The 26,557-nt window shown below is 37.1% G+C and overlaps 1 protein-coding gene and 1 long non-coding RNA gene across 4 annotated transcripts in view; one reads left to right on the top strand and one right to left on the bottom strand.

Annotated features, from left to right (window-relative positions):
- Positions 1–26,557, bottom strand: part of LOC112993171 (uncharacterized) — a 44,282-nt gene that overhangs the window by 16,660 nt on the left and 1,065 nt on the right. For 2 of the 3 annotated variants that reach the window (XR_010390221.1, XR_010390222.1), the window contains exons 2-4: positions 4,141–4,331; positions 3,468–3,556; positions 1,045–1,158 (exon numbers count right to left, since the gene is read on the bottom strand). This is a non-coding gene — a long non-coding RNA (uncharacterized LOC112993171). Of the gene's footprint in view, positions 1–1,044; positions 1,159–1,413; positions 2,164–3,467; positions 3,557–4,140; positions 4,332–26,557 lie in introns of those variants that run through there. The other variant, XR_003261668.2, reaches the window with a different exon arrangement.
- Positions 4,559–20,970, top strand: LOC112993170 (calcium-activated chloride channel regulator 1-like). The gene is made up of 14 exons (XM_026116558.2): positions 4,559–4,765; positions 6,383–6,523; positions 6,769–6,919; positions 7,587–7,704; positions 8,421–8,592; positions 10,387–10,614; positions 12,473–12,697; positions 13,713–13,890; positions 15,734–15,840; positions 17,161–17,385; positions 17,552–17,819; positions 18,048–18,212; positions 19,096–19,326; positions 20,280–20,970. Exons 1-14 carry the CDS (start codon positions 4,607–4,609, stop codon positions 20,747–20,749), a joined length of 2,838 nt encoding a protein of 945 aa, XP_025972343.1. The 5' UTR covers positions 4,559–4,606; the 3' UTR covers positions 20,750–20,970.

Raw genomic sequence — 26,557 nt, 5'->3', positions numbered from 1 at the left:
CTAAGAAATAAAAAATACCTGGAAGCTCCTAGAACATCTACTCTATGTTTTGTCAAATTTGACTTGTTCCTTCAATATGAATTGGCTATTGAGTTACAGATAACAAAGCAGAACAGACTCTAAATCACTAAATGGATCTTGTTCTGAAATAATACAGAACATTTTGGAGCAGGTACAGTCTTTGGCAGTTTGCATCACAGTGCCAAAATCTAATATTTATTTGCCACCATCTCCTTATCATGTCTCTATCAGGTGTCAGCGGCTGCTGCTACTCCACCTCAACAGCATCCCAATTTTTAGAAGCTGCAGTTGAGAGTAAACATGCTCTGCTGAGAAACATAGTCTGATGGAAAAGGGAAATTTCCTTTTGGTGCTTCAAGCTGTTTGGTGCTAATATAGATGGGAAAGAACAAAAGCACTGAAGGCAAAGGAAAGGAAAGGACTGACAATGGAGTTTTAGGACAGAAGGGAGTCTTGTGACCTCTTCATCACTGAAGAATTGAGGGCAAAAAGGTGAAACAAAAGAAGACAAGGGAATCTGTGGTAGGAGGACAGAAGCTGTAAAGGGAATAAGCATGAAGCCACCAGAGCTAGATAGCACTCCTGAATGTTCCTGTTCCTTATGGAGTTGTGAATTAGGGAAGTCATGTATTTCCACTTTATCTGAGTCTTAATCCAGGGACAGGTACCAAAGGGCTTAGAAAAGTCCTCTGCTAATGTGAGAGATGAAGGAAATAAAATCCTGGGTTATTCATTGAATGTAGAGTTGGAAATAGGCAAGATAGGAGGGAAAAGAACAGACAAAAAACAGGAAGTGATCAAAGAGAAGGGAGGACACAGGGTGGCATTTCAGTGCTGGCTTGGCCTGGGGGGACATGGTGCTGTAGCTGGAAGGAACAACCCTGCTCCCCTGCCTGCAGCTGCACAGCTTCCACCTTCCTTCTGCTGCCACTAAGTGATCTCGGTAAATCAGATCAGGTTTCCGATCTCAACTCTGTTGAGCTTCCAGTAAAAGATAATAAAAACAGTGCAGTGTTAGATTACCTTGTGAAACCGCACCCCCAGAAGCAGGTGAAGCATTGCAGATTGCTTAGGAAGTTTTCTCTTCTGCCCTTTGAGATCCGTCACAAGCTTTTTTCCCCCTCCTCTCTAATCGAACTGGGGAAGGAGGAGAGAGGGGAGATACTAGAGTCAGCAGAAAAAAAAGAAAAAACTTGATCCAGGGAAAAAGCATAAATGACAGGGATAGAACAAGTATAAGGTTTATTATGGTCAAAGTCAAGCAAAGAACAAGCATAAGCTTTATTATGGTCAAAGTCAAACAAGCAAAGAAAACAGGGAAAAAATCAAGCAGACAAGCAAGAAAGTAAGGCATAAAGAAACAAGAATAATAAAATAATAAGACTCCTAACAACTTTTTCCCTTTTTAGTTCTCTAATAATAGAAAATGGAATGTGTTCATGTGATTACAGAAACAGGATTTTTAAGACATTGTGACCATTCCTGCAATTAAACTTTGAAAATCGGATCTAGAGAAAACACTTTTGTTCTCTTAATGGTGCAATTAGATGTTTGATAAGGAACAATTGTGTCTGCAAAAGTAAAGAGTAAATTACAAGTTAACTAAACACACTCAGACTGCAGCTGCAATATTTAAGGAGGCATATTTATTGTCCAAATGTAATAGAAACTAGAATTTATCAGCTATAAATATAGCCAGCTTCACTTACTAAATTGCAATAAGATTGCTTTTTACACTGGACCAATGATAGTAAGTGTTACCTGCTTACTCCATGATGAATGAAAATTGAATTCTGAAACGGAAAGGTTTTTTCTTACAGAACATCAGTTTTCTTCCTCTGCATGTGATAGCAGAACAGAACTACTAATGGCATGACAGGTATAAGCTGTGAAGATGGTCATAAAAGGCTACATGAAAGTATTTCTCCAGCATGTTCAGCCTCTTAACAGGTGCGTGGTTTTGTATTTTGACCATTCATCATGAGAGATCAAGATCACTCCAGATTCCCCTTAAATGCTGTCATGTCACGTTCTTTGATCTTTTGGCATCTGGTAGTACTGAGCTGAGTGAACAACTGGAAAAGTACTTGAAGAATCCTGCCCTTTATAGGCTGTTCCCCGAGGGCAATGATGAGTAGTGTTCTAAAGGAAAGAAAATACCAAAAAACAATAGCAAGACCGGACTTTCCAATAAAGACTTACGGAAACAATCTTTCCATCTAAGTCTTTAAATACTTTTCACTCACTTACATAGGTTCTACCAAATACCGTAAAGGTCAAAAAAGGGGACATGACTGGACATACCAAGGTGTCTCCAACTAGGTGTTTGGTCTACAATGTTTCCTTGGTCTAAAGTCCCATGTTCTTACTTGGCTTAGACTTAACAAAACAACTAAAAGTGTTTACAACTAAATGTAACAGGAAAAGTTTTCTCCAGGAGGTAAACCAGTATGACCAGATGGTTAAGTTTAAGAAGTTATTTGAGGCAAGCTGACATTTCAAAAATCTGGAAGTCTAACCCAAGTGAAGCCAATTAGAAGGGGCAATAGACAGGAAGAAGTTAGGAAGATGTGGAAAAAACTGTTAGGGAGCAGCAAGAACAGGCAGCTCCATGGGGTAGAGAAGGGGGGGAAGCTGAGAGTGACTGCAAGGCAGGCAGGGCGGCATCCTCACCAACAAGGGATGCACCTGGGCAAGAAAGACAGATCCAGGGGCAGTCACCCACTTCATCCAGCCACCAGCAGTCACAAGGCAGGCCAAGCAAGGAGGTCAGGTCAGCAAGACACGAGGCCAGGCACAACATACTACAGTGCAGCTCAGGGGGACCAAGGGAGAGGGCTAGAACTGAAATGCAGCTCCCAAGCCAATGGCAGAGGTCATGGCTGGAAGCCCCAGTGAGGCCTCTCCAGGCTCTTTCTCACAATTTAGCTCTTTTCTCAGAAGATTGATCTAAGGTTACACAGCTGCATCAAATCACAGCAGATCTTGAACACAGGCACTTGAGGAGGTTGTCAGAGGATTACAGAGAAAGATTGTTACGGGCTGGGCTGGGCATTAGAGCCTGTTGGTGAACTCAGGACTTTGAGAAAAGGAAGTAATAATAAAGACATGAAATTGGAAATGCAGAAAGTTAATAAGGGACTAAAATATCAGGGGAAAATACTGATGCTGGCAAAAACAAGTGCATCAGGAACAACAACAAAAAACTTATGACAGAATAAGACAAATATTAGATACTGTAAAATTGTTACTTATGCAAAAAAGCAGAAGTATTTAGCTCATATTTCTGTCCGGTATTTGGGAAAAAGTGGAATAATGTAATTTCATCAGGAAATTTTTCAGTCTACTGGGAAAAGAGACAGGAATAGATCTTCAACTGGAATTATTTTTAAATGCGTATGTCTGGATAAATTTCACCTAGTAATTTTAAAAGAATTGTGTAATACCTTCCGCAGCAGTTTACTCTCTTGATTATTGATGACTCTTGCAATATCACCAAGAAGAAAAAATACTTTCATAAGGCAAAGGGAGTGACCTGGAAAATTATCAGAAAATCTGCTAAACATCTATTCCACACAAATAATAGAAAAGCTGATACAGAATTAAATCAGTAATGATTAAAAGATGAAAATGTAATCAGTGCCAATCACCACATTTATTCCATTTTTTGTTATTTAATTTTTATGCCATTACAAATTTAACTAAAAATATAGATATATCATGAAACATTTGTTAGATGAGTACTATGTGATATTCCGATTTAAAATACAGCACTCTATTGGCTTGATCAAGCACATCCTTAGCAAATTAGGAACTGCCTAGCTGACAGATCTCAAAAAGCAGCAAGTAGAGAATCATCACCTAATGGACATTTCTCAGAGGATTGCAAATCAGTGATAGGCCTGATGCTATTAAACATTTTGTCAAGGACTCGAAATGAAATGGAAAATCACTTCTGCACAAGTTTCTTAGAGCACAAAGTGAGACATGAGAAGGGGAGATAAGGCAGCCACACAGAGTAATCTAGATTGCTGAATAAACTGTTCTCACTTGAGAGTGATATATTTTAATACAAACGTGACAATCATACACCTAAAAGCAAAGAGGAATATTACATACCAAATAATACATACAGAAGTTCTTCGGACCCCTACTCTCTCACTGAACAGCCTTTGCCTTCTCTGTTGTTTCAATTCTATACTACATAGTTGTGTTGTTCAGAGTCTTCTCAGGAAATTCCGAAGATCTGGGCTTGCACGATTATTATTTCTGCTTACTCAGGAAATGGTCCAGATTAAATTTGACATGAACTGAGTAACAGAACATAGATCACATTAAGGTGCATCAAGGTCACAAGGAAATACATACTGTTTTTTTAGGTCATGATAACATTCAAATATTTCCTCCTAAAATTAATACATAATTAAATGAAGTCAGTGTATCCAATCACATTTCATCATATTTGCATAAAGGATCAAAGTCCTGTCACTAAATGTTACATTTTTTTGGGTACAAAGGCAGTTGTATAAATAAGGCTGATAAGCCATCACTCTTCTAACCAAAAACGTGGGAACAGGGACAAGTAATGGCGGTGTTTAGGAGCTTGATTTTTTTGCTGGCTTTTCAGCTCCTGCATGTGGCAAGTGGTTCTATGGTATGGCTAAATGAGAGCGGCTATGAGGATTTGGTTATTGCAATTAATCCCAGGGTACCAGAAGATGCCAACATCATTGAAAACACAAAGGTAAGAACATTTATATTTACATGCTTTCTTTCTCAGTGTTTTAGAATGCCTTGACTTTTTCTACTTGTAATATAGCATGAATCAGGTCCAGGTCCCATTCATGTCAATGGGCATTTTTCCTGTTGTTTTAAATTAATTATTGATTAATCCCATAGTTACTAAACCAGTCATTTCTAATTTGTCTTGCCATCTACTATTCTTACTAAGAGCACCACTCACCTGTACGAGACAACACTGTAATATATTCTTTTGGGAGGCAGACTGAAATTCCTGTAAGCAGCTTTCCAAATCTTTACCTGAAAAAATACCCTATGAATAGTTTTTTAAAAGCTACTGAATATGCTACTATCCTAGCACTTGTCATTAGCTAGTATACCTCCTAATTTACAAAAAAAAATGCTTAGGTTTAGTGATATTTCTGGGCTTAGCTTTTATTGCAGCCTTTGTAGACTCCTGAAAGGCATCCCACATAGATGCTTCCACAGATCAATTCCCTTAATGTAGGATGACAGCCAGATCTCAAAGCAAAGAGTATGTTTTTGCCTATGTGAAATCATTTTGGAGAAAATCTGATTAAAAGCATGCTTCTTCGGACAGTTACCCCAACTTCTGCAGTATGTCTAATGTCTATTAGACCCTGGTGTAGGATTATCTCAGTCCCATATCAGTTCCAAGATCAGGTACAAAGGATACCATCCTTAGGTCAGCCAAATAGTTTATAACATTTCCAGATTTCTCTCACTGAACAAGAGGATTACATGAAGCTAAACTGGATGTGATAGTTTACTTTTTACCATTTTACCATTTTTTACCATTTCTCACTGATTGCAGGGGTGGGATGGGGACAGGTGAAATACTGTGTCTCACTAATTCTCAACCTGTCATGGGGTTAGCACTCACTATCACTCCCAGTCCTGGCAAACTTAATTTCTTCAAGAAATATCCTTTAGCTGACTTTTTAATGCACGTGTAACATAGATGTTTGACTCCAAAGCCTCTGTCACAGCTTGTTTCTTAGATTATCAAAAGCCTATGGGACAGATTTCAGCTCCATCCTTCGTTTTTTTCCCCATTGAACAGCTAGTTGTTACTGGAGAGAAAATAAACAAAGGGAATGATTTTTCTGATGTCTGTACTCAAAGAAAGGTGGTAAAAGAGCAACATGAAAGGAACGTAATGGCAGCATATACTAGCCATAATAATACAAATAAGAAGAAAACAGTGAATTTGACAGAAAAATGCTGACATTTTTCAGATAAATGAAACAGTCGGTGCAGTACTGAATCTTTACCACACTTACTATCAAGCCTGTATTACTTTAAGAAAGAAATTCTTATATTTAGTAGTTTTTATATCATATCAAAGGTAGAGTGTGAATTTTATCACAGTTTCTGATTAAGAAGGGGATTACAGAGCAGGTGCAGGTTTCCAAGAATTACAATTTGGCTTCTTCATTTTTTCTTTTTGTGCTGAAGATGGTAGTACTTCCTTTGTTTTGTGTTATGTACTTAGTGCTCTTTTATTTTACTACTCTTTCTTGACAAGTCTAAATTATTCCTTGCACTTACTTTTAATTTTAAAATCAATATTAATATTTTATTTTCTTTCATTCCCTAGGTGATGGTAAAAGATGCTTCTAATTACTTGTTTGAAGCTACAAAACATCGATTTTTCTTCAAGTCTGTAAAAATCATAATTCCTAAAACATGGAAGAAAAACACCAACTATTCAAGATTAAAAACAGAATCATATGACAAGGTATGACCTATAGAACTCTTTATGATTAAAACTAAGGAACAGCTGGTTTCATAATGCTATATTCTAAATTACTGCAAGATGTAGGACTAATCCTGGAAGTTCTCACTCAAGAGGAGAGTTGATGGGAGCATTGGTAGAGTAAAAAATTTGAGGACTGAACTTTTTCAGAAAGAATCACCCAGCTCTTCTCTATTCCCACTGTGCATTTCTTAATGTTATTTATGCCTTTGGTCTTACTGTTGTAGGCAGATGTCATCATAGCAGATCCTTTCTTGAAATATGGAGATGATCCGTATACCTTACAGTACGGAGGATGTAAGGAGAAAGGAAGATACATCCATTTCACTCCTAACTTCCTATTAAAAAGCAGTTTGCTTAATATTTATGGAGAAAGAGGTAATACTGATTTTTAGTTCAATTGCCTGTTTTAATGTTAACATGCAATGAACATGATTTTCCAAAGAGATTAGTGAATCAGTGAGTACCTCAGTTTGCTTGCCAAAATTAGAACACTTTAAAAGAGACAAATTTTTCAGAAGTAGTAAATTCCTGTAAAGTGTCTGAAGCTAAATATTCAAACACTGGATCCAAAAGTTATCTCTTTGAAAACCTTAAATGGTTATTTTTCTGTACTGTAACTGCTGCTATTAGCAGCAGCCTTCCTTTTAAGCTTGTGTATCTGATAAAATATCCAGTGCTTGTGTATCTGATTTTATACAACATTAGGGACAAAAAATGCAGAGGTTTGCTGCCCTATGGGACAGAAACCTCACAAAAACTAAAGTTCCTCACAAGATTTTTGCCAACATAGAAAGCTGCTTTAGAACAGCTCCTGAATTTCTGAGAAGGTCAAATATGAATTAAAATTCTAGTCGTGGTTACTAAATTGAAGCCTTCCTTGTTTTACCTCAAGGTAAAATTATTTTTCCTATTGCTTAAGCATGTCACAATTTTCTTGTATTACATGAGAGAGGAATTATTTTGTTAAAATGACTTACTAAAATGTTGAGCTGGTTTTAAATGGTTGTGTTCAGAATGTGTATATGTTACTACTTTTCAACAGGCAGAGTTTTTGTGCATGAATGGGCTCATCTTCGGTGGGGGGTATTTGATGAATATAATAGCGATGCACCTTTTTATGTGTCCACAAATTCTGGAAAAGCAAGTGTTGAAGCAACAAGGTATTATTTTTCATATTTCCGCTTTTACCTTACACAGTTTTAAACATTTCAATAACAATTTCAATAATCTTGCTGTCTGTGTGGAGTTTGTACTTTGAGCTCTGGAGAATCTCTATGAGCTGTTCATATGATTAAATGATGTTTATTCAACAACTGTCTATTGCATGCTTGCAGCCCAGAGTCCAAGCTGGCTGAATTGCAGCGTTGTTTTGTAACAGGTTCTATAGATAAAGCTACACAGATTTTTGCTCTGTGTGCAATTGTAGACTTCAGTTACCATGTTACATCTTATTTAACAAAACTTTGTCAGATAGTAGTTATCAACAACACTGAAATCCCCTACTGAAGCCACTGTGATTTTAAGTGGTTTCTACAAAGAAACCTTGCCCTTTTTTGCAGGTTGGGCATTCCAATAGTGTTTTGTGTTGCAACTCCTAGCAAAACATCTTTCCTGCATTGCCTGTAAATACCACAGGATGCTTATCAATTGCATCAACAAAAGACAATGGTTTTATGATTTTAACCATTTCTAGATTAGTGTGGGGACTCTGCAAGGCATGAAGAATGCCTACCTATGTACTTGTGCAGTGTCTCGTACAGTGGCGTGTCAATGGCAATTTGGCTTTGGGCAGCCAAAATTCAAATAAACAACAAACCCTATCACAGAATATATATTGGGGCTCCTAGCCAACCCTGTCTATCTTCTCTTCCTCTAGGTGTTCAGCTAGTGTCACTGGTGTACCTGTTTTCCAAGAGTGCAATGGAAACAACTGTGATGTGAGGGACTGCAGATATGACGGCCAGCTCTATGAAGCTGGATGCACATTTGTACCAGACAAGCAACAAAATGTCCAATCTTCTATTATGTACATGCAAAGCTTAGCTTCTGTAAGTATTGCTACACCTTTCCAAATTGAGAGTTTAATAACATTTGAGGTCTTGTCAATTATTTCTGCTGGATAAAAAGATCACAGAGTCAGGCGTTTCTTTGACTAATTTCTGTCTATTTCAAAGAATATGCACAAATCCTGCTTCCCTGAATAAACTCAAACAACAGGAGACAATTTTTGCTCGTAATACAAGTCACTTTTCAGCCAGCCTCCCTCTGCTTTAGCACTTCTTTCCCCTGCTGTCTGCCTGACTTTCTGGAAGGTGTTTTCTGTCAGTTTGTTACTGCCCCCACCACTGACATGTCAACCAAACAATCTGCAGCAAATTCTCTGCTATTTTAGCTCAGTTTCCAATTGATACTACAGGTAAACCAGGGCTTGTTTCAACAATCTTCCTTCTAAATGAGCTTACTCACCTCCTACATTTGAAACGGCTATCATTTCTTATTTTTTATGACTTTTTAGGACAACTGTCGCCCAGTGAAGATCTTTAATGTAGCCTTGACCGCCATCTGCCTAGGAAGAACTGTAATAAGTATTACTGTTGGTTGTACTTAATACCAACTTGGACAAGTGCCGTAATCTCTAAGACTAGAAATAAAAGCTTTACTAGGAGATTTCGTATAACAGAACTCCAGCCAAGTTACAACTCCCCCCTCGCTCCCTCTTCAGGAGGAGCAGCTGCACTCTAGAGAGGTCAGTCTCTCTAGGACAGCCTCTTCTACCTACTGTCCTCTTTTGGGGAGAAAAAGACTGCAGAGGCCTCTACAGCAAGGATAAAAACATACTCAAGCATCTCTACCTAGGTTTTGTAGAAATCTGCTTTTCTGAGTCCCTCAAAGGCCTCATACCTCCTATTACATTACATTGTACACTATCACAGGTACAACAGTTGTCTGGCAAATCTCCAAGTGATGCTATCAGTTCTATTATAATCTGTTCAAACAGGAAGATGGGAACTAGTGGGATTGATTTGAAAGCTGTTTTGTGTCAATAAGGGTGGGATGTATTGAGATCTCAGCATTCTTTTTGCTCCTTGTTTAGAAGTCAGATCAACAGGCATAAAAGTGAAGTGCTCCTGCCAGATGCCTTACATATAAGATACAGATGATTTTAGGTCACTCTCTCTGTAAGCTGCCACCTGAACTGTGTTACCTCCCCTGCAGAACACACTTGTCAGTCTATCCCCCACGCAGAAACAGCAGCCCACCTCTCTCATAAGTGGCCAGGCTGGTTTCCTCATGTCAGCTCTGCTTCAGTGGTTGTGCAGGGGTTCTAGGACAGGGGGTAGCATGATGGACAGTCTTCTGGAAAGCTAGATCCCTGTAGTAAGGGACGATAATTCATTTAGTTATTTATTTCTATTTCTTCGGTCAAGCTCTTTCTCAGATCTTTAGGGCTCATGGCTTTCCCTCAGCAGTACTCTGCTGACATCTCTAGACATCTAAGGGCAGGAGCGGTTTTTTCTTGACTCTGTCTTTTGCATCTGTTTCCTTATTCTACCCAAGAAGAGTTACAGGAATTAGTTCAAGACTATCAGCTTAACCCAAGAAGTTGGTTAATTATGCAGGCTGCTAACTTGTGCTGACCCTCATGCTGGGAGTACCTTTCTCTGCTTGCTCCTTCTAAGATCCTGGCTGGAGTGGCATCATGACACAGAAGACACAGTCTCTCATGAAAAACACCTATATTTGTCCATCTCTCATCACAAACCTCTTATTTTCTGAGATATTTTGTTATACTCGCACTGTTGAAGCTCGGAATTATTATCATCTTCAATCTGACTCTTTAGGTGGTTGAATTTTGTGATAAAAGCACTCATAACGCAGAGGCTCCAAATATGCAAAATAAGATGTGCGACTACAAAAGCACATGGGAAATAATTACGGAATCTGCTGACTTCCAAAACTCCTCTGTCATAAGTAGTCCTACACCCCCTGTTGAGCCCACATTCAAGCTACTGCAGACCCAAGACAGAGCAGTCTGCCTAGTACTGGATATTTCTGGAAGCATGACATTGGTAAGAATACATATTTTATATGCCTTTTTTGACAAAAATTATTAAAAATGCAGATATAAAATAATTTAAGGACTTTCAGTCAATATTCCAGTAATTAACTTTATTATTTTAGAAAAAAAAGACTAATTTCTCCCTGCTAATCTTAGAATTAGAAATTCCTACAGGAAATTCCTTCAAAATACTGAGTGTGGTCAAACTTGGTCTCTTTTTTCTTGTAAAATCTCGAATTTAAATACTTTCTTTCCTTTGTTTCAGACCTAGAATGACAGTGCCATTGTATTTCTCCCAAATGGAAAGTATGTTATAGATAGAATTTTACTTTGTATTAAGTATGATTGTAAAATTATTTAAAACAATATTTAGGTATGTACCAATAAATGAGATGTTCTTCTCTCATCATGATATTGCTTTTTGGAATCAAAAATGTGAATTATCTTAGTGCTATGTCATTTTAACATGACTGAGGCTTTTCCGCCTTAATTTTTTTTCACAAAATTTTGCATAGTTTTACTCTTTCAGAACTTTCTGTGGCATGAGTTACTAAGCTTATTTATGGACACAGGGTTAAGTAAAGATCCCTTAATATGTACTCATTTGCATAAATATTCTAACACTTTTATAAAACTGATATCAATGTGATCAGCTGCAGAAAGGTGACAAAAGTATTTTGGATAGACAAGGCCATTTTTCCATGCTTTGTTAATAGACTTCAAGCCTCTATGCAGATTCTAACAGCTTCTAAAAATGAGCCTATCATCTTTTGATGACATACAACATTTCCTTATCCATAACCTACTTTTTCTAAGATCCAGTAGTGCACCAATGACAGTTTATATTTTCTCAAAGATATTACAATTTTGGACTGTCATGTCTCATAGTAATTCAAGATTAAAAATCAGAGATTTTCACTGGTTTAATAATGGGAAGGTGACCTGTATTTTTTGCATGAAGGACACAGTACTTACTGTGCCTCAGAAAATACAAATGCCAAGAATAATGCATAGCATTTATATCCATCTCAAGGAAATAATTTATAAGGCTCAGGCATGTTGAGAAATATTATTAAATATTTGACAGTTATGCCTTAAACCAAAAGGTACACAAAGAAGCATAAAGCAACAAATGCTCTAATTCTCTACATACATACAAATAAGTGTGGGATTCTCCCATAGTGCTCCATTAACAGACCTATTTCCAGATGTGCCATTCCACTGCAGTGCTGTTCCTGGGGCTGACCTTCAGCAAAGATCTGCAGTTGTAATAAATTATATAATGATTTTTATAATATGGATGGATGTCTGCCAATCATTATATGTTTTATGAAATCAGTTGGTAATTAATAATATAATCCTAACTCAGAAAGTGAAGATAATTACGAATCCTGCAATAATAGCTAGCTTCAGAGAGAAATATTTTCAAGTTTAACTTTTTTATTTCAGTAATTGCTTCAAATATTTACATTTAAGAGATAAATTCCTTTACTAATATTAAATTTCCAAAATACTTATTGTCTAGGCTAACCTACCCCATGGGTATTAAAGATGCTGTACTTTTGGACTGACAACATGCTATCAAAACAAAAAAGTAACAAACAGTTGATTAGAAATGACGTCATAACCTCAGAAGATGAAGTTTGGTTAATGATATCTTTCCTGAAATATGCAGTTTGCAAACACACTTTCTTGATACTAGAACATGATACACATCTCCTCTGTTCTGTGACTGAACACACATATGAGTTGTCTAATGTACCTTATAGCAGATAGTTATTAATTTTTCATTACAAACTGAACATCAATAGTTGCTACGTTTTCAGAATAGACTGCATTCTAATGATGTTTTCTGTCTCCACATACAGCGTGAACGCATTAACCATCTGTATCAGGCTGCAGAGGTATTTCTGCTCCAAATTATTGAAATCGGTTCCTGGGTTGGAATTGTCACATTTGAATCTAGTGCATATGTGAAAGCTCCTTTGCAACAAATAACCAGTGATACAGTACGCCATAGTCTTACTCAGTATTTGCCTATAACTGCTGGTGGAGGAACAAATATCTGCGCAGGTGTACAGACAGGATTTCAGGTAAAGTACAATGTGGAAATATCCTCCAGAATGTAGGGAAGCTCATGAAAAATCAAGGAACATACTTGATAGTTCACTGAACATGGTCTTCCTGCACAATCGTGTATGTTCATTGCAACGAACATATAGAGTAGACAAATATTGAAATGGGAAGTGGCGCAGCAGTAGTATTGTTAATTCCCAGGGTTCACAAGTCATGAATCAAATCCCTAAAATTATGAAACCACATAAAAATCCCAAGATCGGAAAATAGTAACAGATAGATATTATTCTTTCCTTGTCTATTTTACTTCCTGGGGTTGGCAGTCCTTGAAAAACTGAGCAGATGTCACGTAATTCAGTTGCATGTCTGTGAATCAGTAGCAATGTGTAGGAGAAAGGAAGGGAAAGAAAGAAAGAATGCTACAGAGAATAACGAGACTGCTGTGGTTGCCGAGGGTCCTAGACAGAGGGGAGGCTCGGGACAGGGGAGACCAGGAGGCAGGAGGGCATCCAGATAGGGATAGAACAGCCAGAGACAGAGGCGTCCCTCACGAGTGCCCCCTACCCTGCCAACAAGAGTTGCTCCACCTTCACTACGCCAAATCCCCCTTAGGACTATGTTTTTCCTTCTCTAGTCCTGAAATTTTGGTAGTAGAGTAGTAGTTCCAGATATCGGACATAAAGTTTTAATATGTTGCCCTTAAACACTCCCACCCTGAACTGGCAAAGCATACACAGGCAGGATATTTCTGAGATATCACGTTGGGATGGGTTTCTTTTCCAGGAAAATATATGATAAATATTTTTTTATTACAATTTAAAATTCACTAGTTATAAGTGATTAAATGTTTCAATATCAATTGAATAATATCATAACAGTGTTAAATAAAACCTCAAACATTTATTAAAGAATAAATTTGTGTTATATTTGAAGTTAACACAGTTCTGAATGCATACATTGACTGTGTCCTGGGATAAACTAGGATTTAAAATTATTCTGCTGCTAACATCTTGAATTCTCTTCTTAATTCAGGTGATTACAGACAAATTCCAAACTACATATGGTTCTGAAATTGTACTGCTGACTGATGGAGAAGACTCCAATATTGCAAGTTGCCTGAGTAACGTGAAACAAAGTGGGGCAATAATTCATACCATTGCATTAGGGCCTGATGCAGCTGCAGAATTAGATCAGTTTTCAGAGCTGACAGGTAAATATTCTAAATAAACTGTTTTTCTGACATGCATATTCAAGTATGAAAATGTAAAACAACAGCAGTTAATTGCTCTAGAAAATTAAATACATTTGATTTTAATAAATATAATTTTTATAAATTTAAAGAAGTTCCATTTTCACAACTGGCTTTCTTAATGCAAGCAAACAACACTCTTTAGACACAGTTTTGTTTTAGCTGTTTTGATTTAAAAAATATAGTAACATGATAATACCTTATTACTAAAGAGATTTAGTTATGACATTGCTATATAACATACAAAAAGAAGTGTTCTGTAATGACTAGAATTTTATTTGTGGCATTGCATGCAATGGCTAGAACTCCCTCTATTCTTTAATTTATAAGTATTTATTTATTACATAAATAATAATTTTCTCTAACAGTTGCAGCTGAAGTGCACTATTAGGAAATGTTAAACACTGTTATTACCCTTGTTGTTAGCAAGCTTAGCTCTTATATGAGCTGGTGCTACACAGTTAATTTTAAAACAGCTGTTTAAAACCTATCCATCAGGGTGTTGCTTCATGCTACAGTACCTGCAAAAACTGTGGGAGAATGCAAACTCCCCGGGGAGATCTAGAATGCAGTTTGATTCTAAACAGATATGGTGAATAAATCTCATCTTATTTGAGAGGTGTGCATGCTGTGTATTTTCAAACTTATCCACTTGCCTTAGTAATTTAAATAACTTGGAATACCTTTGTATACTTTTACATCTTTGGATCAACATGACTATGGGAGAGTCCAGAGCTCAATTCTGTTCTGGTCTGTATTTTAAGACAGAATCAGTTATTCAAGTTCCAATTGCAGAGTATTTATTAACAGGGATGTGTGAGCCAGAAAGAATCCATATGGTCCTTCAGAATGTAGCTGCCAACTAGCAAGTCTCCCTGCTTAGAAACAAAAATCAAATTTCTAAAGATACTGTGTAGATCTCTGAGCTAATGCCTCCACCAGTGTGTACAACTCCACATGAGACAGAGCCATGCATCTGACATGAGCTACCGGCACACATATGTCTGCGTATGAGGGATGGAGGTGAGGTGAGCAGCGCCACACGGCATGCAGGGGCTGTGAGGGCAGACACTACATTTTGGGTATCTCTCCAAGGTTCAGCCCAGCACAGCAGCTTCTCTCCCACATGGGGATTCCTGTGCTCCCCGTGCTCGGTGCACAGTGATGGCTCAGTTTGTGTCCAGCATGTAAGATCCCAGTCTGAAAGAAGGTTCAGTGCAGCAAATGCATGAAGTGCAGATGCTTCAGTAGAGCACATGAAATCATGCACACTGAATTCATTAACAGATCTGCACTGAGTACCAGAACCTCAAATGGACTGGAGTTGTGTGAAGTCCGTATGCATGTAAAGAGATCCCCACTTTACACTATTAAATAAACAGAGGTGATCTGGATTTCAAAGAGCCACAGATCAGGGAATGCCACAATGTCATTTTTACAGAGATATTATCAGAGCAGAATTTCATTTAAGGGATAATACATGACTCAGAATCCAAAGGTAATACAAATAGTCTAAAAATGCTGTACTTGACGAAATGCAGCAGGGGTGTGATTTTTAGGCAAACTATGCCAATGGGAGATAAAACGAGTTTATTGCATAAGTTGGAATTGATTTTTACAGGAATTTACTGTGATGTATGTATTAAAGCATTAAAAAAGGTAAATTCAGTTTTTGGACTTACTATTGTTTGCTTTGGACTTACTAAATTGTCTTGGTAAACCATTCAATACCAGAAGTCACATAAAATTTACCAATTTTAGAGTAAAAATTTGTATTTCTAATTATTTTATTCTTGTCTTTCAGGAGGTTTACAGCTTTATGCTATAGATGAAGTCCTCCCCAGTAAATTAATTGAGGCATTCAGTGGAATTACATCAGGAAGTGGAGATATATCTGAACAATCTATTCAGGTCTGAATATCAACACCTATTTTCCTCCTGTGTTCTTAACTGATTAGTAACTGATTGAGGTTAAACACTAATGATCCTAATTGTCAGCAGCTGACCTAAAGGTGCAAAATAAACTGCAATTTGGAAATAGTGGTCTTCCCTAGTGGTCTTCTACCTTAAGTGAAATAAATTGAAGAGACTTTGACAGAAGAAAGCAAGCACAGCTCTTTCAGGATGCTTAGTTCACTCTTATATGAAACATTATCTTTTAGAGCATTTTAATAGCCTAACTCAAGGAACAAAGAAACAACCAAAAATATAGTTTCTCTCTTAAATCGTATGTAACATCTGTAAACTTTTAGACTTTTCACGTAAGCAAACTGTTACTTAGAATTTAGCAACTCTCATTCCTTACTTTTTTAATATTTCAACATACACCCAGTTCTGTGTTTTATCCAAAATCTACTACTGGCAAAGACAGCTAGATTATAAGCAATAACCAATGCAGATTTGACAAACAGGTCTAGTGTTTTTTTGAATTACTATATTGCCTTTGATTGACTCTTCTGCCTCATCTACACAGAAGAGAAAAATTTCTTAAGTTCGTGAAGGGCTATTTTCTAATTGCAGATTTAATCATTTATAAAATAGGAGTGAGGAAATTATGTAAAAATAGCTACATATTTAATAAAGGAAATCTTGTTTGTTTTTCTTTCCTATATGTTTTCCTTTGTTTTGTTGTTATTTCTCTCTCTCTCTCTCTCTCTCTCTCTCTCTCTCTTTACTTTTAAGCCCTACAGTCATATGAGGAGACACTTTTTTTTCCTCTGAGTGACAGACAAACTACAGTGGAAATATAGTGATGCTTTCTTGCACTAGAAAGATCTAGATGCTCTAGATAAGTACATAAATAGATTAGATACAAAAGTGAAGGACTTACGCTTATCGTAAGTTATTATGTTTACCATAATCTTTGCACTTAAAACCAGTGTTGCTATGCAAGCTACCATCACAGAAAGTGAGGCTGTGATTTTATGGTTCTTCTCCATCCAGTAGTTGTGCCAAATGGCTCTGATTTCCCTGTAGGTAGAGACAGCAGCACTAGAAAGCATTCTGTTTTCTCTGTACAAGTCTGAGTTATAAATAAAGCAGCAGAGACATCTTCACGTTAGCTTCCTTAAGGCAAAAATTCTTTTCAATGCTGGTCCAAGACTAGTCCATTTTAAGTCTACAATGCATGGGTACAATATTGCCCAGCAGTTGATGAATCACTCTGAAAAGATGTTATTTTAAATGTTTCCCTACTAACTAGCAATAAGACAAATTTTATTTCTCTAACAGCTTGAAAGCAAAGATCTAGAGGTTGCAAGTAACCAATGGATAAATAATTCTGTGACTATTGACAAAACTGTGGGAAATGACACTTTCTTCCTCATTGCATGGAGTCTACAGAAACCACGTATTGTTCTAAGGGACCCCAAAGGAAAAGAGTATGGAGACTCAGACTTTACAATTGATAATTCAAACCTCAAAACAGCTAGACTTGGTATAAATGGCACTGCAGAGGTAAAGACTGAACATTTTCTTTTATTTTCTGAATACACCAATATTTCCAATAGACTAGCATACACCTTTTCTTTAATTAATTTTAATTATATAAGGGGGGAAAAAGGTGCTGCTAGAACAGGAAGCTTTTTTACTAGATTTTTATATTTTTGTTTTTGTTTTGCAGGTGGGAGACTGGTATTATTATATTGAAAATTATTATACACAAACACAAACTATATCAGTAACAGTTACCTCTCGAGCAGCATCTTCTGATGTTCCTCCTGTGATTGTCAAAGCTTACATGAATCAAGCAAACACGGCACCTAATCCAGTTATTATTTATGCAGAGGTTAGTCAAGGGTTTTTGCCTGTTCTTGGTGCAACTGTGATAGCAACCATAGAGAAAGACAAAGCTGCAACAGAAACCATTCCACTCCTCGATAATGGTGCAGGTAAGTTTCCTCACACACAGTCAAAACCTTTGCATTTATGCATTTTGGAATCCAAGTCTGCATGGTCTCTTCAGATTTAGTGATAACTAAGGACTGAGTCATGACTATGCCCAAAATCAAGAAAAAAATAACAAGGCGGGCAGAGAACCCTACTACTGTAGGACAGAAGTAAACTACAGGATTTTTGCTTGGTTTGCTGGACATTATTCTCAATATTTCTATACCAAGGTGCTGATACAATCAAGAATGATGGAATCTACTCAAGGTACTTTACTTCTTTCCAAAACAATGGAAGATACAGTCTGAAAGTGAATGCCTATGGGAGAGAAACAACTGTCAGACTTGGCCTCAGACAAAATCGAGCCTTGTATATACCAGGCTACAGAGAAAATGGTAAAGAACATCTTAAAAAAGGAGATTGTGTGATTTGTGTTTGAATGTTGGTGTAAAAGTTTAGCAAATGGGATCATTTACATTCAAAAAACTGTATTTAATGTTAATAGTTGTTCCATCTACCATTTCCACAAAACAAAATAAAACAAAAAATAGGTGCAACTATGGTATCCTATGTAAGGGAGCAGTGCAAAATGTTGTCTTTAATCTAAAAATTAATTTACCTTACAGCCATGAGAAGGATGAATATTGCTCAGAGTCTGTATTTCAGCAACTGATGACAGAAATTTTAAAACTATCATTCTTAATGAGACTTTAACATGAGAGTTTTGGGTAAATAAGTTCAGTATGCAGAATTAGTATACAAACTAATGGTGGTAGAAAAATTAGCTTCTGAGATTTCTTGAGTTTTGAGTACTTTTTCTTCTTAATGCCAAATAAATGTTAATTGTTGCATTTAATATTCTCACATACATACATTGTGAGATTTAGAAGAATCAATATAAAAATTGCCTAAACACCCCTCAAAGATATGGCCTACAGAACTGAAATTCTCCTAGTCTGTGATATGTAGGAAGACATGGATAGAATTGCCTTATTGCAGCCAATACCAACTCCCGCAATGTGTTTTACTGATAGTGGCATCACTTCCAATTTTCTGCACTTCAAACTTGTTCTGCTTTTTGGGTTTTCTAAATTTTATGTTGAGAATACTGAGATCACCTTGTTTTCTACCTTCACCAACTTTTCCACTAAATTTGAGTAAGCTAAGGAAAAAATGATAGAATAAGAGATCATGAGAAATAATAAAAAATAATAAAAATTAAAAGAAAATGTAAATCAGAATTTTGTAATGGTAAAAGCTGAAAAATTTTCCAAACAGGTACAATTCAGATGAATGCACCAAGACCTGAATTTTCTGATGAAGAAATCCAAGCCCAGCTGGGAAGTTTCAGTAGAATTGCAACAAGCTCTTTTGTACTGAACGACGTTAGCTCAGGAGCTGCTGCTTCTTTTCCACCCTGTAAAATTACAGACCTTAATGCTTATATAGACAATGAAACAATTATCTTGACTTGGACAGCTCCAGGGGGTGTCCTTGATATTGGACAAGGTAAGTCAGACATTTTATATTAACAAGATGAGGCTGATACTTTATTGCCTTTTATCTGAAAGAACATGGCCTAAAGACAACCAACATCTTTCCCATACTTATCTAAAATCTTTAATAATCAGCCACTCAAGGAACAAATCTGGAATAAATAAAAAAGTTGCAGATGCTTGTATGTAGTTATTTTGCAACTATACTTCTACATCAAAACAGACTGATAGCTAAAGTGGCCAGTTACTGCAGTATAGGTTGGGGTAGCATGTTCTGTACTGGTGTGGAGCTGGGCATATCATGCATCTGTCTCTACTATCTAAACCGAGGGAAAGATATTCATAGGAGGAAGAAATGAAAGCAAGTAGAACGCAAATAAAGAGGAGAAAGTCTTGAAAAGCTGCAGTCTTGAAACAGAAGCAGCAGTATCCCCCAAAATTAGGCATTCAAACACATTACAGCAATACAACCACAAGGTCTCTTGATTACAGACAAATGAGACAAACATTTAGTATATATCTCAGTTTTTGCTAGTTTCAGAACAGAGACAGAAAATGCAGATCAGATGCAAGGCCCACACCTGCTATATAAATGTATATTTTAATTGCCAAGCAAATTTGGACAGCATAATCTCTCATTCGGCTACATTTTGCACAGCCCAGACAAGGCTAAGTGTTGGTAAAACAATGTTTTTAAGGCTAGTGAAGGGAAGGAGTTCGCAGACTCAGGAACAGTACACTTTTGATCATGTAAATTAAGGTTCTAATAGCAATCCTGCTGAACCTCCCACCCCCGTTCCCTGAACATTGTTGATGGTCAATTGAGCCAGGCAGTCCGTAGTAGGACAGGAAGAGAATCATCTGTATTTTTACAAAATTGTTCTGAAAGTCCTATGTTGTCACCACAAGCAGGGACATTAGAACATGTGCATTAATTTGTTGTTATATATATTCTTTTTTTCCTAGCTGATCACTACATAATAAAAACCAGTGAAAATCTTCTGGACCTAAGAAATGACTTTGATAATGCTACTTCCGTGAATTCCTCTGATCTCATACCTAAGGCTGCTGGTACAACAGAATTATTTACAATCAAACCAGAAAATCTAACAATAGAAAATGGCACTACAATCTACATTGCTGTACGTGCTGTTGCTAACACAACCTTGACCTCAGATGTGTCTAATATTGCACATGCCACATGGTTCATTCCTCCAAAAGCAGCTGTGCCTACAGAGGCGCCCTCAGAGGCGCCCTCAGAGGCACCCTCAGAGAGGCCTTCAGATGATGAAGGCAATAAAGGTGATCTTAATCACCTTACAGCAATAGTGGCAATAGTAGCTGGGTGTGTAATTGTTGTTTGTATTATTATAAGTTCAACTCTGTGTGTTTTACAAAGAAAAAACAGAAGAAGGGATCCTGCAATCAGAATGTAAACGTATCTGTAAAATAAAAGCTTAGAAGGAATTTAGTGTAATTTTTACCATAAGTTCTCAAACAGGAGAAGAAGTATTTGTGTGTTTAAAGATTAAGTGCCTTGATTTTAAACAGATATGTATTTGTCTTTTTTGATATGCTTACAGATGAAGATTTTTAAAATGTCCTCCACGTACACTCATTAAACATTAAACACAAAAGCAGGCACTCAGAAATGTAATATGTGTACTGTTGTTTGTTTCTACGCAATCTAAATACTTCAAATCATCTGTTGCAAGATTTTTCCCATGTAGTATATTTTTGTTTTCTTAAAAAAGGCAAAAAAGACACTTTCCTCATTTTTACTCTCCACATAACAATCAAGATGGAAAAAGAGATCACAGAGATTATCAAGCAGTGCAATATGATTTTCTGTGCATCTTCCACATGTTTTCAGATAGGCTTAGTGAGCCAAGAACAAAAATATCTACCTCCAAGGTGTTTATTTTCAAAAAAATACTTAGGTATGTGGACACAGATGTGTGTAGAGCAGTATAGGATTTAAATACTTGCAGAATGAGAGTTGCACAGTATATGCAAATGAGCACATGGAAAATGTTCCAAGGAGGAGATTAAAAAGAGCTGTAAATTAGGAGCCAGAATGAGCCTTTATATAGCTTAAAAGCTGCTAAAGGAGAAAGAGTGTGAACCGGGATCTATATGACTGTATTTCTATTGCTACTGTATACACAGTTTGGTAGGAACTACATCATACAATCAGAATAAATGGGTTGCAGCACTGTTCCTGCAACTACTTGCTTGAGCTATATAAAAATATGGCAGACCTAACATATACAATATCCATGATTCAAGACAAATGATGCATTACTCTGAAGACACCCCGTTCCTACCTGACTAGTGAGCAGAGCTGCAATGGTCTACTGTGTGGTGACACTGACATCTAGTGGGCTTCACACAAAACACTTCCCGTTTTCCAAAACTGTTCCAAATATCACTTTATATCAAACCATCTCTTTCTGGGATACTCTGACCTTAACATAAGGGCATAATTACGGGTAAAATCAAATATGATTAAACCAAAGTTTAATTTAGTACTTACGGTTGGCTCCTATTACTATAGGAGCATTTAGAGGATTGATTTGAAGTAGAGGCTTCATTTTACTACGTACTGTATATATTCATAATAAAAGATCTGAAAAACTCGGTTCAAATAATGCAGGATTCACCTCCCTCCAGAACATCTGTGCAAAAGGCAGACATAATTTGCTCATTTGTGCTTCCTGACAAGTAAGTTCAAAGTGAAAGGGCAAGACTGTTTTACTGATTTCACTGATTATGTTTACATTGACAGTATACATGTTCAAATGCTATGTGGGCTGGGATCATGGCTATTGATGCAACTGTCACTTGCCAGGTCAGACTAGCTAGAAAAGCTGTGCTAGTTAAAGTCAAAATAATACAAATTTGTTCCTAAGTATGGTCTTCCCAATGCTCTTCTCAAAACGATTGCATCTTCCACCTTCATTCACAAAGCTTTTCCAGCAATAGATTCCACAGTCTTCTACAAAGATTAGTTTAATTATTCCTGTATCTCAGATGGAGAAATTACAGTACCATGTGATAAACTGGCTTTCCCCACAGTCATCAGCAGGTAACACATAGAGCTGCAAATACAGGTTTGGTCATGAAACTACCATTGCACAGTAAGAGGGTGAAAACCAAAAACCTTGCTCCAATTTTCATTTCCATAGGGGCCAGTTCTGGCCTGCAGAGTTTTCCATATGATCTTCTGCTGAGTATAGTCTTTTCTAAGACAGAGAGCTAGGGGCAGGTGGGACCAAATTGATATGCAGCTTGGGTACCAAAATATCCCACTGTGCCTCCGGGAAGTATGAAACTGTAGGAACAAAGGTTATCACAAAAATAACACATGATTTATCCAGTCCAGGTCCCTGAAAATTCAGGACCTTTGCCTACTGAGCGTTTTGCCAGTTCCTCTATGCAGTTCTAGTACAGCTCCAGTTGAAGTGTCTCTGGGGCATACAGCAGCAGCTGCAGCACAATCAGTAGAAGACTACACTAATGAAAAAAGGAGCATTAATTCCTACTGAGAGAGTCAGTTTCTGGATCAAAGTATGGTGTTGAGAACAGCCACTTTCTGGTTCTGTAAAATCCAGTGCTCAGATTTTTAAAGAAAGTCTGACTGCACAGAGACCAAGCAGCCGGCACTACTCATTTCATATTCTTTGCCCAGTTATTACAAAGCTCAGCTCATATTTGTTAATGTTGGCATGGAGGCTATATACTCATACCCAAACAAGTGTCCCTACCTATTTTAGTAATATAAGCTTTGATTATTAAAGAGAGGGAAATACTGAATACATTTCTTTAGAAAGAATACATTCTGCTCCTTTTATGTCTTTATGCATTTTAATTACATTAATGCGTGTTGAACCAAATTTACCTTCAGATTTTCATGCATATATATTCTCAACATCTGGTTCAATGACTGCTGCTATTCTTCGCAGTACTAGTTGGAGTTCTGCACAGTTATGGCTGGTAATATGCTGGCAGCACTCCTCATTTCCAGCTGTTTAACTACATTAAAAGAGGATATAAATCCATATTCATAAAACAACTCTTTTATACAAAACATATGTTGCAATTGCATAATCATAAGTGGGAAGGGAAGTAGTGACAAAAGATGTAACCCATGTAACTATTTATATTATAGAATTAAGTTAGTATGAATTTCAGCACAAGTACCATAGTACTGGTATTATTCATACTACCAGAAGTTATTTGTTTATTTTAATGTGTTACCACTGCAATATAAACTAAATCATGGAGTCATTTTTGGGTGGTCTTTATTAAATCTTTGACCCCATAGTCTTAAGTTTAAATTTCTCCTTCCCATAAATTCAGAAAGCAATACTGGGAGTCAGCTTATAAGCATTTAATTTATAACTTGTTATTCTTTATACCATAAGTATTTCATACTCTTAATTATACCAGAAATATTTTAAGTTAATATAAAATGTTCATAATTACTATTTTGTAGGTGTAAATCTTTAAGGCTATGATCAAAGATTCATTAACATCAAGAGAAGAACTCTGGAAGCACTCCCAATGGATTCATTAGATGTTGATAAGTGATATACAAAGGATTGCTTTAAAGCTGAAGTATTTTTAGACACCCATACATTCCTCAAAATTAAAGCACATCTTACTGACAAAGTCAACAAACAAAATCAAAAGTGACTTTATTGACGAAGCCATTCTGAACCATGACAAAATCTGCTAAACCAAGAATGTTTTTGCAAAGTGATTTTCAAAAATGCTCAATATTTCGTACATTTTCAGTGCTTTGACTTTCATCAAGTTTGTCAAGAAAAAGCTACTAGACAAGAAATAAAATTAAGATTAGTTTCTTCATGGTTAATCTGGACACAGAAGTAAAGTTAGCACAGCATTAGTAAAAAGGACTGTGCTGCATCCTATAGTGATTCACACCTACAGATCCCAAGTTTCATGCCCTATTTTACAGCGTATTCAAAGGTAAAATTTTGTTATAAAACTTTATAGCTACATAGTCAACATAATAAAATAAAATAAATGAAATGATCTACAGAGACATAAAGGACTAGAGCTACCACAATTCTAACTATTAGTATTTTTTGCCTCCTACTTTAGGGAATCTTAATCAGAAATCCTTAAAGCCCTCACTCAGTTATTATCAAGTAACAGTAAACAGTTCTCTGTATACATTCCATTTCTTACCATGGACAGTGATGTTCCAGGGTGTGTTTATACACCACAGTACAAGGTGTAAAGGGCTATTTCTTGGATCTTTTTGTGTGTTATATGCAGTGCTGAAGATCAGGCAATAGGAAAAATACAGTGTTCACTGGTGTGATCTTGAAAACGTATCTACCAGTGCATGGGTCATCCACCTTTTTTTCCAATAGTCAGAGATGAGAGGACATGCCATGCTTAGATTTCTTTTTCAGCCTGAGACAATTCAGGAGATTCTCTTGTGGTTTATATTTCAATATACAAGTTGACCATCCCTGCTGTCCACCCTGTACTTCTGGAGGAGATTAATGCTCCTCTGGCACTGGTGGCAGAAGCAAACATGCTGACTCCTCAGCCATTTCCAGCTGATTAGATCAGAACTAGTTAGAGTACTGCTACACACCATACATTCTACGAACATACCTTTAGGGCGCTTTAGCTCAGTATCTGGTTCATAACTAAGCCCATACACCAGAGACAGCTCTCCTTACCTGAGCCAGACGTATTGGTTTAACCTGAACCCACCCCCCTGACAATTTGTTTGGTTCTGAATAGCAGCTGTAAAGAAGGACCACATTTGCCACTACGAGCCCCTGCTGCAGGTATTGAAGCTTCAAAATAAAGACAGGACAGACAGCCTGCAGGTGGTAATCTCTTAAGACAACAAAAGGAATCTCCAAGCTGTTAACACCCAAATGCATGTTTCTTCCAGGATGTCCAAAAACTTTCTAGAGTTTGTCATGACCATTAGGTTATAGGCTTATAGGGTATGGAGAAAGAGAACTTCAAGAAAGCAAGTAACTCCATAGTGGTTTAGTGGATAGTAAAGTACTTTGGAATTCAGACAGGCAACATGGAGTTCCAGATTCTGTTCCAATGACTGAATTTAATTTTATGTTAAACAGTTGTAGGGTAAAATGGTGAAAAAAAGTCTTTCAAACAAGGGCTGCTTAATATGAAATATATAAACATGCATTAGGACAGAACTCCTTCCTCTTAGATAAGTGTGGTAACCATTTGCCTGAAGAGTTATTTTCTCCCTTTCACTCACCCACTGACTGCTTAAACATTCATGAAAAGAAGAAGAATGCTAAAAAAAGCCTGAACATCCCCTGCCCCACACATGCCAAATAGCCAACCTGTTAAAGGTAGAAATACTGTGTAGTTAAGGCATCTTCCTAAGAGGTGGGAATCTTGTGATTAGGCCTTAGGAAGGAAACAGTTAAAAGTAGGTCTTCCAAATCCTACGTGAATACTCTAACCTATGAGGGCTAAAAAGAAGGGACTCTTCCTCCTCTTCCATCTGGGTTATGCTAGAAAGAAGTGGTATCTACCCACTCAGGAAAGAGCCGAGTGTTAAGGTTATCAATATACCTTAGAAAGCAGCACCTTTCTCTGGTAGGTGAGGTCCATAAGCCCTGGTAGCAGCAAGGTGTAAGGCTCAAGGAAGAGCCAGCAGTGTTTTGGCCAAGGCTAGACCATGCTGGCCGTTGTGAATTCCAGGCTGTACATGTCAGTCTCCCCAGGCATTACTGAGGTAGCCATCTATCTCACCTGAGAGGAGTACTTCTGCCTCAAGGTCACCAGGCTCAGTTTGACATCTCAGTCAACGGACTTCATCAATGGGAACTGCTAATGGTTAACACCAATGAAAGCTATAAAACAAAATAATTCTATTTATGTGTCCTAATTTTAAATATTTGATGTTGCTGTCTTTTCACATATCCTACACTGGTATTACAAGCAGCAGTAATTGTTTCTTATATGACCACATACTATTCTCTGCAAGCGCATCACCTCCTTTAACACCTGGGACTCTTGAGACATTATTATGCCAGTAAAACTCATTTCAGTGAAATGGAAACAAACTAGCCATGTAGTTTTTATATACAAATATCTATACACATATGTATTATGTATGTGATACAATAAAAGCCAAAACAGGTAAAACACAATTCAAGCAAAGCACACACATACACAGAATAGCTTTCAGGCCCTCTCCTTATCACTAC

This window comes from Dromaius novaehollandiae, chromosome 8, assembly GCF_036370855.1.
Source record: "Dromaius novaehollandiae isolate bDroNov1 chromosome 8, bDroNov1.hap1, whole genome shotgun sequence".
NCBI classification, from domain to species: Eukaryota; Metazoa; Chordata; class Aves; order Casuariiformes; family Dromaiidae; genus Dromaius; species Dromaius novaehollandiae.
Note: the sequence above shows the minus strand (reverse complement) of the source record. Positions and strands in the feature narration are given on the sequence as shown.

Bases quoted from the DNA above. Each gene is read 5' to 3' on its own strand.
- LOC112993170 (XM_026116558.2), top strand. From the start codon at position 4,607: ATGGCGGTGTTTAGGAGCTTGATTTTTTTGCTGGCTTTTCAGCTCCTG. The intron at 15,841-17,160 runs GTCTGAATATCA...TTTCTCTAACAG, and splicing joins TATCTGAACAATCTATTCAG to CTTGAAAGCAAAGATCTAGA. The intron at 19,327-20,279 runs GTAAGTCAGACA...TTTTTTTCCTAG, and splicing joins TGTCCTTGATATTGGACAAG to CTGATCACTACATAATAAAA.